The 16,630-nt window shown below is 52.1% G+C and overlaps 2 protein-coding genes across 3 annotated transcripts; both read right to left on the bottom strand.

Moving 5' to 3' along the window:
* Window positions 1–10,445, bottom strand: LOC116432597 (uncharacterized). 2 transcript variants are annotated; one of them, XM_076370684.1, is made up of 3 exons: window positions 10,015–10,445; window positions 4,788–4,899; window positions 1–2,585 (listed from the first exon to the last, which is right to left on the bottom strand). In XM_076370684.1, the coding sequence occupies exons 2-3, from the start codon at window positions 4,897–4,899 to the stop codon at window positions 112–114; spliced, it is 2,586 nt and encodes an 861-aa protein (XP_076226799.1). In that variant the 5' UTR covers window positions 10,015–10,445; the 3' UTR covers window positions 1–111. The 2 variants fall into 2 exon arrangements, with proteins under 2 accessions (XP_076226799.1, XP_076226800.1); XM_076370685.1 differs by lacking the exon at window positions 10,015–10,445 and adding an exon at window positions 8,990–9,012.
* A 3,247-nt stretch (window positions 10,446–13,692) lies between these two features.
* Window positions 13,693–15,965, bottom strand: Phm (Peptidylglycine-alpha-hydroxylating monooxygenase). Its single transcript, XM_031989672.2, has 3 exons — window positions 15,695–15,965; window positions 15,342–15,560; window positions 13,693–15,267 (listed from the first exon to the last, which is right to left on the bottom strand). Exons 1-3 carry the CDS (start codon window positions 15,845–15,847, stop codon window positions 14,596–14,598), a joined length of 1,044 nt encoding a protein of 347 aa, XP_031845532.1. The 5' UTR covers window positions 15,848–15,965; the 3' UTR covers window positions 13,693–14,595.
* Between the last annotated feature and the right edge of the window lie 665 nt (window positions 15,966–16,630).

Raw genomic sequence — 16,630 nt, forward strand, 5'->3', positions numbered from 1 at the left:
CGCGGCTCCGTCGAGTCGCGAGCGGTCTCCCCCGACGGAATCGTCCGCCTCCGGTCCAAAGCCGCTTCCCCCGCGAGTCGATCGCGGTGATCGGTGTGCTCGCGAGCCTTCCTAGTTGCCGTTGATCTCGATCGTGGTCACAGAGTTCGGCTGGTGCTCCTCCTCCGACGTCGTGGTGGGCGAGGACGGCGTCGAGGACGCCGACGGAGACGCCGAGGACACGGCGAAGCTGCCCAGTCCGCTCTCCAGCAGGCTCATCAGGCTGTTCTGACGAGCTTGCGCGATCTTCTCGGCTCGCGCTTTCTCCTCGGCCTTCTTCTTCTCGGCGGTCGCGACGCTCGCGTTGCCGCTCCTCGTGTTCTCCTTCACGAACTGCTCGAACTTCGAGAGCTGCCTGTCGGCGACGGCCTCCGCGATCTCGTTCTGCGCCACCGGCACGCCGTGCTTGGTCACCGTGGGCTTGTAGGTCTTCACCTTCGAGTGGCCTTGGATGATCAGGTACATCGGGCCGCGGATAGGCTTCGCGGGCTGCTTGTAGTGCGAGAAGATGGGGTCCGTCGTCAGACTCTGCACGGTGGTCATCCGCGGCGTGCTCGTCGATGGACGGCTCGTCGTCGTCGTCTTCCCCCAGCCTTCCTCCTCTCTCTCCTTGTTGGCTATCGTTCCCAGCAGAGAATTCTTCTCCGAGATCACGCCCTCCGAGCTCTGCGTCGGAGATACTGTAGGCAGCAGCGGCGTCGTCCGATGGCGCTCCGGAAGAGACTGCTCCTTCGACTCCGTCCCGACGTCCGCGAGCTGCCCGGTTAAAGAAGAGGCCGGCGACTCGGTGAACGGCATCGAGAATTCCTGCGGGTGATGGTGCTCCATCAGAGCCGGCGGCAGCATCGCGTGGTGCGTCTGCTTGGCGGCGGGCGGCGGCGCGTGCATGTGCGTCATCGGCGGGAACATCGGCACCGAGCCCGACGGCAGCCGGAAGCCCGCGCCGGGCCGCATGCCGCCGAGGAACTGCATCATGGCGTGGTTCGGTCTGGGCTGCGGGTGCATCATGGACTGCAGCGGAGCCTGCGGGAACCCGAACGCGTGCAGAGTCCCGCTGCCGGCCGGCTGCCGAGGAACGGACACCGGCGCGCCTTGGGAATGCGGCGACGCGTGCTGCCGATGGGGCATCATTCGATTCGGCAGCATCACTGGGAACTGCGAGGTCTGCTGCTGCTGAGGATCTTCCGGCAGGACCGACGGTGCAACCGCGCGGACCGGCTCCGGTCGACGGCTCTTCTGCGCTTCCGGTTCCACGGTCGTCGAGGCGTCCGACACGGTGACCTCCGGCTCCGGAGTCGCGACGCTGTCCTGGCTCTTCTCCGAGTAGTTGCTCGGCATCACGACCGCCACCGGCTCCTTCCTCGACTGCTCCTCGGACGAGTTGGCGAGGACGATGTGCATCTTCTCCGCGGTGCTGCTGGATTTCAGTCCCGCCTCCGTCAGCGCGTCCAGCGGCGCGCGAGACCCCTCGTCCGGATTGCTGGAATCTGGCTGCCGCGGATCCTGCGTCGACGACGGGGACTCCTTCTGGCCCACGACTACTTCCTCGTTCTCGTTGCCGTCCGCGTCGACGATTATGTTGGCGTTCTGCTCGACCACGACCTCGTGGGTCGACGAGCCGGCCGCGACGTGATGGTCGAGCTCGTAGCGGTCGCGGCTGCGATCGTGGGCCTGCCAAACCGATCGGTTCGCGTCCGACGCGGTGCTCGGCGTGGGCGAGGGGCCGCTGCCGGCCGGCCAGCCGCCGGACACCGTCTGCGTCGACTGGTAGATCAGGTTGGACTTCTCGAAGGAGACGGACGGCGTCGTCGCGGCGGCCTCGTGCCTCGGCTTCGTCGGCTGCGACGTGGAGGAGACGCTCTTGATCGTCTCCACCTGGGAGATCACTCCCTTGCTCGCGGAGTGCGACTTGCTCGGGGAGAGCGGCGCCGGGGAGTACTGGGTGTTGTAGCTGTTGGACGGGATCGCGTAGAACTGGCCCGGCTCGCGCAGCACCGGGCCCTCCTCCGTCTGCGTGCTGAACTGCTGCGTCGGCTCCGCGAAGCTGACGATCTTGTCCTTCTGCAGCAACGGCGGCGGCAGCATCATCGTGTACGGCTTCGACTTGTGCCCGTAGTACGGGCTCGGGTAGTAGCTCGCCGGCATCGATTGGATCCGATTCTGGTTCCTGTAGTCGACCGGCGGCCCGTTCCTGAAGCTCGTCGTCCGCACCAGCTTCGGCGGCTCCGCGCCGCTGCTACCCGTGAAGTCGTTCCTGAACGGAGCCTCCTGGTTCGCCTTGGTGAACTTCGGCCCGTCGACGAACTTGAGGAACTGCTCGGGGATCTTCGGGCTGGTCTTCTTCGCGGTGACGCCCAGCACCAGCACGTCGCGCTTCGCCGACGACTCGGTCGTGTGCGAGTCCAGCCAGTATTGAACGCGATCGAGGACGGGCGGCACGTAATCGAAAGTGGGATTGTTCTTCAGCGGGTCCCCGCGGCCGAGAGGCGTCCATTCGTCGTAGTCCATTCGGGGTGAGAACACGCGCGGCTTGCTCTCGTTTTGCCCTGCGAACAGAAACCTTGCTTTCACACTCGCGCACCGGATATGCTCCGGGAGGTGCGACCGTCGGGTCGTCGCGTGGCGGAGGACCGATTGCTGGGAACCTGGCACGCGTCACTTTGCGCGATCCGATTGATGCAACCGCCTCACGAATCATTGCAACTGTATTTCACCAATCGGGAGAACGCCAGCTTCCTAGCACTTGATACTAATTAGACCAGCGTTTCTAACGTGGGGCCGTCGCAGATGGAGGTCAATTTGATTTAAGGGTGGTAATTTGAAATTTGAAATATCGCTTCATAGATTTCACGATATTTACGTGAACAAAACAACAGAAATATTATAATAAATATTATAAAAATATGATAATATCAAAAATTATATATGTTACACAGGAGACATAGAATTTTAGAGAGCTGAGGCAAAAATCTTGGGAAATACTAGTTACTCTTTCCGCGATACTTCGCCTTTTGGTGGAAGTGCGCGGAGGAACTTCGGTGATAGACACGTTCGAAAGGTGAAGGTCACACCGCGCTATCGTTCGCCTTTTGCTTCTCACTCGTCCGATTTCTCGTCGACAACGGAATAAACGATTCGTCGGTGCACCGAGTGGGTCCGGGTTCAGCGGCGTCCCGAGCGTCCCACGGGGACGAAACGCTCCGGCAGCGGGCGCCGGTACTCGAGTCGTGTCGCATAAATACACGTGTCGCGCGGATCCGCGGATGTTCGCGTACGTCGAAACCGGAGAGGAAACGGACCCGGAGAAGGAGCACGGTTACTCCGGCTGCGCGCCTCTCCCTCCCCCTCGTCTTTTCCGCGTTCGCCCGACGCTTCCCCGCTTTCTCGTTACGTTTCTCGTCCCATTTCCGCGTAGCTAGAAGCTCGATAGAAGCTTTAATGCTTTCACGGCCTGGAATGTTGCATTCATTTCTGGCTGTCGGGCGAGAGCCGTGTCCAGGAGGAACTTGTTCCCAACGGTTCGCCAACAGTGCGGCTGGCTTCGTCAGGGGGCTAAGGGGTACCTATTTAACCCCTTCGCCTGTGATCTCTTTCTCAACTCTGATCGATACGGCTACTTTGTCATTAACACGTTGAATACCGCACGATTTCATGGTACAGAATACTTGATATGGAAAGAATATAATACTAAACCACCTGCGATTGCGATGAACGATCTGAGATGAATATCGTTCGACGTGTTCTCCGTAGAAGTAGTCACTGCCATGAATTTCGAGGGTTTTGTGTACTACTTTGTCTTTTGTATTGAAGACCAATTGTATTAGCATTGGAACTACCGAGAATTGGATACGATTAATGTGTAATCGCTAGGAAAATTGTGGCGAGAGATTATTCTCAGTTTCATCGCATATTCATTACAGTATTCGAGCGAAGCTATTTATTTTTAAGAGCATTTCGAGTATCGAATAACTTAAAGATATCAATAATTGAATGAATATCGATACCAGTCGCTTTGATTAGTAGTTCCAGTGATAAAATCAATTAGCAACGATTCGTTTGCCAGCTCCTAAGAACGCGGTCAACGCGTAAAACCAGCGAACTCTCCCGAATTCCCGACGCCACCGTCTATCCAGAGAGGTTCGTAGAGAAGAACCTTAGCCTCGGCAGAGAAAACACTCGGAGCAACGGACGTCTGCGCCGCAGGGCGGTAAATCGGATTTTCTACCGTAAATCGCGCGTCGAACGGCTAATCGCGAGGATCGCGTGGCTCGATAAAAAAATATCGTCGGCCGTGATCCTGTTGCGAGCGTTATCTTAAGTTACAAGTTTTATGTTTTATGTGTATCGACATCGACACGCGTGAATGTTTTCTTTAGCACCGAGCTGAGCGACCTACTGACCCGACATACACGTTCGGTATACCCAGACATACGCGCATAGATGGGCGCACGCGCACGCGCGCGTTCCCTAAATTCTCAGGCAGGTAGAGACACGCGTTTATCAAACGTCTCGGTGCACGAGGCGCGAAAGTGTCCGACGAAATTTCACTCGATACCGTCGGATATCGGAAATTCCCGGGAACGGGCAGCCGACGATCGTGCCGATCGAACGCGATCGTGAAACGTTTTCCCGCAGTTTTCCGCGGTACGTCGCGCTATCGACCGTCGCGATCGCTCCTCTAGCTTCTTCCCGATCCAGGCAACGCGCTTCGCGAATGAGATCGGTAAGAAGACCGACGGCGAACTTACCAGCCTTGTCGTCGAAGCTGGACGGCACGCTTTGACACGAGAAACGGCAGATCAGCCCGGCCAGGAGTAGCGATCCGTACAGAACCGACGTGTCCGATCTCCTCCGCGTCATCTGAAACAAGAAAGCTCGGTTCGAGTCGGTCCGCAGAGGCGAAAACGGCGGCCGAGGCAGCGCGTGCACGCCAGGCGAGTTCGCGTCCGACGAATAATCCGTGAAAGGTCGCGCGACCCGTCCGAACGGAGCCGCGAATCGCGTTCCCACGATCGGGACATCCGCGGCGCATCCTTTCTCGAAACCGTTTCGTCCGACCGGTGCCTCGGACGCCGGTCCGGGGTCGGGATACAACCGATACCGCGAGATCGAGCCGGGAGAGGAGAGGATCGGGGAAATCGGTGCGGCTGGATGTCGAGTCGGCTTTCGAGTTACGCGTGGAAGTTCCGCAGACGCGAGGGAAGACGGATCGAAGCGGTCGCGTTGCCGATGCTCGTTCGACGGATCGTCTCGAGGAGAAGGCGGCGATTCGCGAGTCTCACGAGCGGAGACGAGTCGGGTTTCGCTAGATGGATCGGACGCGCGAACGTAAATTCGGGTAAAAGAGCCGTCGGACGGCGGCCGATAATACTTTCACCCGAGACACGTGCAAATCGTTTCACCGACGCGCGAGCATCGCGCCGATGAGCGATCGATCCCGCCCGCGAGATTTCTATTCGCGACGACGTCGGCCTCTCGTGAACGGGGATTAGGATTTGGAGGCGTTCGAGTCTCGCTCGGGGAATCCGTGCCAGATGTGCTCCGTCCGACGACCGCTTCGTCCGAAGGATTGAACCGAGACGATGGAGGACGAGCGGAAAAGAGCGCGGAGGCTCGGAAATCGCCGAAAGCCGGTCGGTCGGAGGGATGCTCGTTCGCACGGGCCTCGGAAAGCCTGCTGGTTTCCATCGTACTCGTATTTGCACGTGGGTACGCGGCGTATCGAGGGACAGACACGTGGTAACGGTAGACGATGCTTCGGGCGCCGATCTGCCCTCCCCCTCCCGCTCCACCTCTTTCTCTACCACTCTCTTTCGAGTAAGATTCCCAAAGAAAGAACGTGGTCGGCATGGACGAGCGAGCAAAGAATGCCGCCTCCGTGGAGGCAGTCTCTAGATCGGACGAGATTCGACCTTGGACTTGGATTCGGCCGCGTGGATCTGCGGCCGCCGTCTCGAAATTTTCCCCGGTTATCCGATCGGACGCGAAATTCGTCGGACCCGTACGATTCGTCCCGGTATTTTCTCGCGAGTCGTGTGTGTCCCCGGTTCCAGCGTAGAACCTCGGGTATAGAATGCCCGAGGATGTAGAAGGAAAACGGGAAGACCGGAGAAAGTAGACGCGCCGCGAGCTGCCGCGAGAACCGACTAGCGACGGATCCACGGATTCACCGATTCCTCGGCGACGAACGAGTCGCAAAGGTCACGGGCACGGGACGCGCGAGCGACGAAGGTCGCGTCGTCGGATAGGCGTGCGAAGCGTGTAAAGTGCAAACGATCGGGCGGACGTTGCCGGTCGGAGCGCGATAATCGCGTCGCGCGCGGGCAACGATCGCGGCGAAGAAATCGCCACCGATCGGACCTGGGAAGATGGCGATAATCGAGACGGATAGGCATCGCTCGTGCAACGTAGGCGAATCAAGGGATCGTTCGTGGGAGGGAGGGCAGGACGAAAACCGGAACGGGAAGAAACGCGCGCCGCGAATGGCCCTGAGATCGAGGTTGGATCCCGAGACAGCGTGGCCCCACGGTTTCACTTTATCTCTCTCCTGCGGACCACACAAGGTTATCGTGCGCTCGCGCGAGCGAGCCAGCCCGCGCCCGGTCTCGTACGGACGCGCGCGAAATCTTTGACGCTTCGGTGTGCGGGCACCTGCGCGCGTGTGTCGCTGGCCCGGCCGGGCCACGAGATCCGGACTACGTTGATGGGAATTAATGATCGATGTTAACGTCGACTTATGCCACAGGTTTCCGGGAAACGAACACCGTCGCGTATTCGAACGAAAGTGCTCTCCCGGTTCGCCGGCGAACATCCCAGATTATCGAGGTTAATAGCCGAGCGGGGAAGCTGCGCGTAACGCTCGGTACACGCGCCGTTGCGATTTCCTGGATTTTCGGGATTTCGCGACGTCCCTCCCGCGATCCGAACCGTGCGCGTTTCACTCGCGCGGATTCGTCTCCGCGGGTGGATCGATCGATCACCGATCGCGGGGAATCACAGCGGAGGCGATTAAATTCTCGGCGAGACGGCGAGACGCGGCCCCGTCGTCGAGCCCGGGGAAATTTCGACGGTCCGAATAGATCGGGAACAGAAACGGGTATTCTTCTGATCGGTCGGAGAAACCTTTAACGAGAAGACATATCGGTAAGAGGGCCGCGAGGGGAGACATGGCCCCGAAACGAAACCGGCCTATATTAGCTAAGAAGGCGTATTACGTATGCAGGCCGTTCGGTCTCGCTACCGCTCCTCTTCTCGCGTGCGATGAAATTTTCATCGTGTTCCAAGCCTTACGGGACGTATACACGCATGCGAAACCGTACCGATACGCAGTCCCACGAATCTTCGCCGATGGGGCCAACCGCGCGGCGTAGCGCGAGCAATAAAACGCCGCAAAAGCGAGAAAAAGTAGTCGGTCCGCAGGCCGCGGGACTCCGGCCCGTCAAGACGTCGAGATAAGCCCGACAGTTCGATCCGAGGAATCGATTCCCGGCTTGTCATTGCTCAACGTAACACCGATTGTGCTTGTAACGCGCCAACAGAAAAATACGATCGATTCGATGCCGCGATCCGATCCGATCCGATCGCTGTTGCTGTTAGCCGAAACCGAGGCAACTCGTTCCCCCGTCGACGTCTTTTTCCTTTCGAGGGAAAAACAAATCGTTTCGCCGCCGGTCGCCGGAGCGGCGGAGTCCACCGATTTCGTATGATTCGCGAGGATTTCCTGCACTTCTGTCAGAATCGTGTCCCGAATAGGGGTCACGCGATTTACATGTGTTCGCCGCTTACATCGGCGAGGATTTCTCCGGTTCTTTTCTAGGCGGTCTTCCAACTCTGATCGGAGAAATGACGAAAGTTATGGGCTCCCGTGAGCGGCATCGATCCCATGAAATAAATCGCGCCAGCCGGAAAGAGATACGCGCTGAGAAGCCGCGGCGCGCCGTCGCTCCCATCGTTGTTCCGATTCTTAACGACCCGTGGAAACGTCGTTTCACTGGATTTTTCTAACAGGAACACGACCGACCGTCGAACCCGCGCGATTTCCACCCTGTCCTCCCGATTCGACGCGAAATCGGCGATCTCGCGTTTACCGTCGCGACGAATCTTAAATCACGCGAACGAAACGAGCGGAGTTTCTACCGGCGGGGACTCGAAATGTAGGTACGCGAACGGATAAAGGTCGGGTCAGCTTGTCTCTACACGTTTATCGATGCAGCATCGCAGGCGAGTCGCTCGCGACACTCACGAAAATTGATCGATGCATCGGATGACCTCTTGACCGGATATTTACCGATTCCGGTGAAGCGCGCCTGTCCCTCGAGCGCGCCGCGTGTATCGCGTGTCCTCGATAATCGCTTCGCTGTTACGTGCTCGCTAATTTCATCGTCGAAGGGCGAAATCGCAGGAAACGTCCTACTACCCGCGCTTCCTCCCCCGAATTTCGGATTTCCCACATTTCCGGGGACACTTTGGAATCTCTCTATTCGCCGACTAGTCGACGTTCGGCGACGGTGGAGATCGTCGAGGGTGAATATTCGGCTGATCGAAGCGAACGAGTTTCGGAAACAATGCCGCGGCACGCGGTATCTCGCGGACGCCTCGCGCGAGACGAGAAAAAGAAGGAAACAACGCCGGGCGCAGCGAGAGCCGACAACGGGACAACAGTGTCCTTCCTTTCCGTTCGACTTCCCTTTGGATTTATGAATGCTGCCCGATGCGAAGGGACCGTGCGCGTTTCCTGGTTGTAAAGGGAGATATATGAACCTTAGGGGATACCGTACGTCCAGCTGGAAGCCGCGGTGCCCGTGCACTGCAGGTAAATGCGAACATACGGACGCCGCGTGTTTCGAAAGAATACAAAGTCGCTTGGAGCTGCGACTCGACGCGATTACCGTAGTCGAATCGTTTCGATCCGAATAGCGTCGCGCCGATCAACGGATCGAAATGTACGTACGCCGTTCCGAAACGCCGCGACACACCTGCATGCCTCGCCGCGCTGCCGTTAATGCTTCGTTGCTGTGACGTAACGCGAATAAAACCGCTTGGTTGGTACAGCAATATCCTGTATTGCGGTGGTGAAACGGAACTTCGATTTCGAGAGAGAGAAAGAGGGAGAGAAAGAGAGAGAGAGAGAGAGAGAGGGAAAGAGAGAGTCACGAATGTTTGCGAGGCTCGAAAACGTATTACACGATCGATCGAGATTCCCGATGCCGAGAGGATCGGCACGGAGTTCCCGGGAGGAAGAGGAACAGCGATTTCCAGCGGGGAACCGGACAGAGACGAAAGTTTTGGCACTCTTCCTGAATGCCGATGAAACAGATGCAATTTCGTGCGGGTGAAGAGTCGGTCGGATTGGATGCGGGGAGGATACTGCGGTACGAGGAGAAAAAGACCGGCGACCTAGTTCGGATAGTTTCTATACGTGTCGCCCGGAAACGTCGTTTAGGCTGATCCCCGTGAAACAGTCGATATCGGTAAAAGCGAGGCCGAGACGCTGCGACAATGGCGAGTCGCGTTTCACGCGGACGTTAAAGAAACTCGGAGGACGCGTTCTGACAAGTCGCCGACATCGTCGACGGGAGAACCGCTGGCCCGAGTCGATCGACACCGGCGAAATTGAATCGCGTCTCGCGCGAACGACGCTTCGAATCGGCCGAGAACGATTTTCCGCCGATGTCGCGTCGGATCCGGCCGGTCTCGCGTCTCGTTTCGCCGCCTCGAATTGTTTACGAGCGCGTTTTCTTCTCGGCGAGTGAACATTCGAGACGAGAGCACGCTCGCGACACGGTCGCCCGCGTCGTTGGACAACGAGGTTCCCGAGTGTTTACCGGTCGATCCGCGTGTCATCGCGCACGTCGCGTCCGGGAACCCTCTTCCCGACGCTTCGCGGACGTTTTGATTCGCGGAGAGGACGCGCCTCGTGCCGTAGCGGGAAACGGGAGGTCGGCGAAGGATACAGCGAAAATGGCAAACACTCACCGTGATCGTGGCGAAACCTTTCCTTCGTAACAGCGATTAGGCTTACTTTCGAACGACAACTGTTGGTCAATCGGCGGGCTCTAAACTGTCGGCGGCAACGTGTTTCCTTCGACGAGCATAGCTTCCTCTCCTCCGGTCCCTAGAATCTAATGTCCGTTCGGCTCGGGTCCGGTCCGATCGTTCGCGAGAGCAGGCCGCGGGAACGGCGATCGAATCGAGCCGAAAAGGAGGACCGATTCTCGCGGAGGATCCAACGGCGTACGCTCTTCGAGGCGAGCACGAGCGGCCGAGCGGAGATGCGCGTGTTCTATTTATCCGGAGAGAGACGGATCGTTGCGCGGCGGTGTCCGGTGTTCGATATCGTCGACTAATTCCAGCGAGGATCGAGGGTCTCCAGGAATCTGGTTAGCGAAAGCTCCGGTTCACTCGGAGCACAGTGGAGAACTGAGCGAAGTGCCGGCCGGTCGAGCGGCCAGGCGGGCTTTTCCAACCGGCTTAACCAATCGCGACTTCTCTCTTGTCCCACGTGCCTCTTTCTCTCTCTTTCTCCTCTCCGTCACCCTCCCGGCTCCGCGCTCTCGCGCTCTCCGAGGAGTTATCGCGTCCCGGGTTGTTCGCCAGCATCCCCCGCCGCCGCAACCCCCAGCACACTGCTGTTGCCCGCGGATCAACTCCTCCGAAACTCGCCGGCGATCCGATCGATCGAGATCTAATTCGAGATCACAAGCGGCACATGCTCGACGACCGTATGCACGGTGTGTTCCCGAGCACGCCGAGGTCCCCGGTCGTAAGCAAACAACGGTACGAGTCTCGAACTCGCCGAGCCGAGCGCTATCGGAACTTTCAAAGGCTCGCCGGTGTGAGTTCTACACGCGTCCGCGTGCCGGCGAACTACTTCTCTCAAAAACGGATGGTCCACGCTCGGACGCCGGCTCGAGGCGGAAATCAAATTCGACGAGTCGTTGCTCGTCTAGAAATTCGCGGCGGAATTTCTTCGGCTTCGATGCGCTGTGAACGTCGATCGCGATCGCGAGGAGCTGGGGACCTTTGCGAATCGACGTGGAAGCGATCGCGTATGATCTCCGCGGCTTAGCGGGGAAAAAGAGGAGAAAGGAAGGATGCAAACGTTATCGAGAACCGAGTGCTCGACGGACGTTCATTCTCGCGAGGATTCTTCGAAGATGTGCCACATTGACAAATACGCGCATCCGAGACCGTGCAATAGCCTCGTTCGCCGTTAATGGGCAAGATATGCTGCCGAATCTAAACTTGCGATTTTAGCTGTTCGACCCGGTCGAACCTCGCGCAACTTCCGGCGTGGAACAACGTTTGCTATTCCAACGAGCAAGCGCTCGCGGATACGAAAATTCATCTTGTCGAGTTGAGTAGGACCTTTCGTTGCGTGATAAGAAGACACGCTCTTTTGGAAGTGATTTTTCCTTTCGACGTTCGGAGACAGGAGAATCCGACGGTCTAGAAGCAACGGAAAAAGAAACGAAGCTCGTATCGGCCACGTCTGCATAGCGTGTACACGGCGTACGCGCCAAGCTGATATCGAACAAAACGTGATCGAGGCCTTACTTTCGAAGTTGCCCGCAGAGCATTCGGTCGATCGGGCTGCATGTGCTCCAGTCGCTTTCCTAACGACGAGACATGCTTTTACCAACGACGATACTTCTTTGTGCGCGTGACGTGCCGTTTTCATTGACGCATTATCGAACCATAGCTATCGAACGAGCGACGCGTACTCCTCGTTGACACGACATATCCGAGGACTACCTGCGCGAGAGCTCGCGACCGTTGGATTCGCATAATCGTCGATGGTCGGACACGGTCAGAGCAGCAGAGAGACGTCGGAGGGAGGGGAACTCGGTTCTTTTCCGAATAAAGTTCGTTTTCGTTTCGGCGTTACGAAATCTGGAACGAAAGTCGAGCGATTCGTCAAACGGATTTACCGTAATTCGCTTATCCAATATTTGGCGAACTTTCCTTTTAACGCGTGCTAACGAGACTTCCGTTTTCTTCGCTCGGCGCTAATCGAATCCGCCGATAGGAGGACGACTGTAATTACTCGAATTATTCCCGGCCGATACGGCGGCGGATACGGCGGCGGACGAAGAACGTGCGTTGGAATAGAATAACATTCCACGGATTCCTGTTTCGAATTCACGATCCTCGTTCCCGACCTCGGATTCTTGCGTGAAAGCGAACAAAAGAATTACTGGCGACCGGAAATGCGAAGCGCACGCAGTGTACGCATATCAATTTTACTTTCACAACGTCGTATATATCGCTCGAGTCGTTTGCCTTTGAAAGAGACCCGCGGATTGTAGACCGAGCCTCGTGCCCGAGTCTCCATTTTGGCCGTGTCAATTCACACCTGTACGGGCGCCTCGGGTTCCGCGGAATCTTGAATAGTTAATCGCCACGTTCCGTCAACGTCAACTTACTGTTTCCTACTTCGGTGCCCTTGTTGGCCGAACCGAGAGATCCACGAGATCTGCCGTGCAACGGTGCGCTATGGGATCGCGTACGATCCACGCCGATGAAAAAAAGGAACGATCTCCTCGTTCGAGCACACCGGTACCGAAGGAATCGTTTGTTTTCCGTGGCGAGGGAATAGCGAAGTCGCGTGAACATTGACACCGAATCGTTCTTGAAGAGAAGACGGATACACTAACGACGTAACGAGAGAAACCGGTTTCCAATTTTGCAGTTAGTAACCGGAGGATCGACATAATTAACCCGCACAAAGCCTAAACTATACTTCAATCGAGGGTTCCCGGGGACTTTCATTAATTACGACGGAGAAAAATGCGGACGTGGAAGCGTGAAACGTGACGCCGATTGCGAAGGGAAATTAAGATCGAAATATCTCGATGGCGACGAAGGGACTGCGATTGAGATTTTTTATCGGAGAAGCTTCTAACGCGATCGGTAGATTGAGAGAAGCACGCCGATTCCCTCGCAGAAGCATCGGCAGTTTTTTAATGTGTTCGGCCACACCTTCGTTAGATTCTTCTACATGCTCGCTGCACTTTCTCCGTTCATTTGTTTTCCAAAAACGTACGTCCGTGCTCGACGACACACTTTTTACGAAGACCCAATTTACGGAACGATAATAATTGCAAAATACTTTTACGAAGTTGATAGTCTACAGTCTGTCCTTACACTTTAATGAGTCGCGAGTCGAGCGTGGCGTTTCCTTTTCCTCGTAATGGAAATCGTTTTACATCTGACAAGTTGCGATCGGCTTGGTTCTAGAGATACAGGTAGCGATCCGATTTGATGACGATTAAATTCGTTTGTTCGCGAGCTCTCGAAGGCAATTAAAACTCGCGACAAGCTTGTTTTGTCTAAAAACTTACTCCATAGAATCGCCTTTCATCAGATTTCGTGAGAGTAATCAGATAATTGGCAAACGATGTCGTAACGCTGATCGAAGACCGATCTCAAACGTCAAGTTACAATGACCCTGATCGATACTGCAAGCATACTTGAATTTTACGAGATCTATGATATTTTATAACGTAAAGATATTCGTTAAATTTAAGCGTGGAAAATTTGTAAGACATCTTTGATCGCTGTATCGTCGACATAAAGGGGAATACTATCGATTACAGTTGGGTAGAGGTGTATGGTGGTGGAACTGTAATAAGGATTATATAAATCACACTGTCCACTGTATGCACGATTTATTGACATGTCAGTATAATAGTATTAAGTATATAGAAACAAACCTGCGTTTCATTTGTATAGTGTCGAAAATAATTTATATTATCATAGAATACTTTCAGTCGATTGTGCTAAAAGAATCTATTATTTTCAATTTCGGAGCACCGCTCGGTTTAAAAAAATATTATTAGCTACGACAGTTTTTGTTAGTAAGTACGTGATTGTTTCATGTTTAACGTACCGTTGATGTTACGATAAACATTGTATCCTTAATCAATTTTCGTTAACACATAAGCTCGTCGACATATGGGAATACATAAAAGTAATATAAATAAATAATCTCCAGAAATACTTAAAATATCGAGTCCAAGGAACTAACACTAAAATTACTTTTGATATTATAAAATGGAAGAAAGATTGACTAACGAGAAGCGTAATCAAGCAGTAATTACTAATTGTACGTTGATGATAATTGGTAGTTCCCATTGGTCATTACAAAATGATTAATGCAATCAAAATATTAAACTGCACTCTGGCACTCTGTAGGCCTATCTTTTAAAATTAATCTTATTTCGGTATAACCGTCTTTCTGTTATATAATAATACCACGTGATGTTTCCATGTGATGTAATTAATCATGTTTGTTTACTGGCACAGAAATAATCAAAGTAAAAATATTTGGAGCAACTTAAGTACTTGAAATAAAAAGAAGGATCAAATAATTTTGATAAAAGTGTACGAGAGTATTAAAGGAAATGATAAAAATTAAATGAAAGATAAATTGAAATTGTCATGATTAAGAAACACATTCCAATCTATGACATAAACTGGACAAGATACTTAAATTTCTCTCCACTATTAACAGTCTTGTGTACACCAATTTCTAAACCAGACTCTAGGACAGCATTATAAACTAGATGCCTCCACATCAGGTATGTTGAAAAGATCAGCATCTTTCCAGTAATAAGTTGGAGGACCCGGAGAAAAACAGTACCTCATAGATAATGGGTCGTCATTTTCAACATAATACATTAGGTAGAAATTACACATTTCATCTGTCCTGGTTCCACCTATATATGTCCAAGTATGACGCATACTCTCCATTGTACATCGAGCTGCAATTTGATCTCCTTGTTTAGCTGGAACCTTATTATGTATAGGATAGAACATTTGAGGAGTTAAAGGATCCCTTTTCCCGAGTTCTATCCATGTATAATCTGGTTTCACTAGATATCCAGAAACAACTTTTCCAAGAGAATGTGTATGCGTTCTGTATGCTATAGGATGGATAGTTTTATTCTCCCGAATAGTGCAGGCTGTTTCCATATATGTTCTGCTCTTGGGGGGTATTGCACCCGAAGTTCCCAACAGTAATACACCGGCAAGTTTATTTAAAGGATGTAACGTATAATGAAGAAACACTCCTGAATCATCCGTTCTACCATCTTTAAATGCATCAACATGAGCATAATGAACCTGCAGAACTAAATATTTAATGGGAGAATCGCCACCCACTTTGAAACCAACTCCTTCCGGTAACATTAATTTTGGTGCATCTCTAGCCCAAGCATATATTATCTGCACAGAATATTAAATTAATGTAAAAACTGATTAAAAATTGTTTAAAAGTTGTATCTCCTTCACTAATTTACCTGAGAATCATCTGCACAGGGCATCATAGGTTTTGTAGTTTCATCTGCACGATGTTCCATTTCTCCACAATCCCATACAGATTTTGAACTTCCTGGATTTCCACAACCATATAAAAGTATGTGATGAGCCGTTGCCATTGTTGCATTTGGTTCAAAACCTATCACATAATAACTTTGAGCAGGATCCACTTTAACAGGTGTACATAAATATAGTTCTTCCTGTAAATTGAGTGAAATATATTATTTTTATGACATTTTATATTTACAAAATAATTAAAAGTACTGACACTGAACAATTATACAGAAAAACGCGAATTATTTCTCTGCTGTTTCACGTATTGTTTGGTACTTACCTTGTTTGGTCTAACATTTGGCATAAGTAACGCATATTTTTTCACAGTAGTGCACTCTGTAAACTCAAATAAAATCGCGAACAGAACATAAATTATGAATATACAATTATTATTCGTTTTATCAAATTTGAAAAGCATTTTATGAATGTCCATAGAAATTCACATGGAACTGTCAAACCATATGGGTCGATATAGCATACTCCCACGTACAAATTCTGACGTAGTGATAAGACTGTGGCGACACCATATTGATTACACCACTAGAGGGCTAGAAATATCAAATGATTATCATTAATTATAAGCTACAGATCAGCAACTTACGATTAATATATTTACGTGTATAATTGTGTAAGAAACAAAGCATATACTACTCAGAATTAAACTCATTAAAATCGCGCGATTACATCCTTCACAACTAATCTAATTGATAATTACTATTAATAAATAAATGAAATATTATGTAAACGCTTTTAATACTTTCTATGACTAGAATTTATTATAATAAGTTTAATTCTTCCTGTAGACGCAAACTTTCATTATAGCTTCCAATACTTTTATAATACGCGAACATATCTCTTTGCAAGTTTGTAATTAACTAAAAGTTTGTAAAACAAAATTCCATCAACATAAAAATAAAACAAAGGGAATAAAATATTCCAAAAGCAAGTTAAAATTAACATTCTGCAGAAATTGAAAATACAATAATCAATAGAACTGGTAAGATCGATAAAATAGAAATCTTAAATGAAGCAAGATTTAAATAGTGTCCCCTTACTGTATGCAACCCGCCTTGCTCGTCTGTTAAAAATTGCATCTCGCATCTGATAAATATGATCGAAAATTTTTGTTAGTTATTTTTCAAGGAATTCCTATTATCAACCTGTATCGACAAAGTATCGCATAAATACGATTAATATATTTATTGGACGGATTATT

Source organism: Nomia melanderi, chromosome 9, assembly GCF_051020985.1.
Source record: "Nomia melanderi isolate GNS246 chromosome 9, iyNomMela1, whole genome shotgun sequence".
NCBI classification, from domain to species: domain Eukaryota; kingdom Metazoa; phylum Arthropoda; class Insecta; order Hymenoptera; family Halictidae; genus Nomia; species Nomia melanderi.

Excerpts from the sequence above, each read along its gene's own strand:
- LOC116432597 (XM_076370684.1), bottom strand. The coding sequence starts at position 4,899 with ATGACGCGGAGGAGATCGGACACGTCGGTTCTGTACGGATCGCTACTC. Across the intron at positions 2,586-4,787 it reads CAGCTTCGACGACAAGGCTG|GGCAAAACGAGAGCAAGCCG; the intron begins GTAAGTTCGCCG and ends TTCTGTTCGCAG.
- Phm (XM_031989672.2), bottom strand. The coding sequence starts at position 15,847 with ATGGACATTCATAAAATGCTTTTCAAATTTGATAAAACGAATAATAAT. Across the intron at positions 15,561-15,694 it reads CAAATGTTAGACCAAACAAG|GAAGAACTATATTTATGTAC; the intron begins GTAAGTACCAAA and ends CTCAATTTACAG. Across the intron at positions 15,268-15,341 it reads CCTGTGCAGATGATTCTCAG|ATAATATATGCTTGGGCTAG; the intron begins GTAAATTAGTGA and ends TATTCTGTGCAG.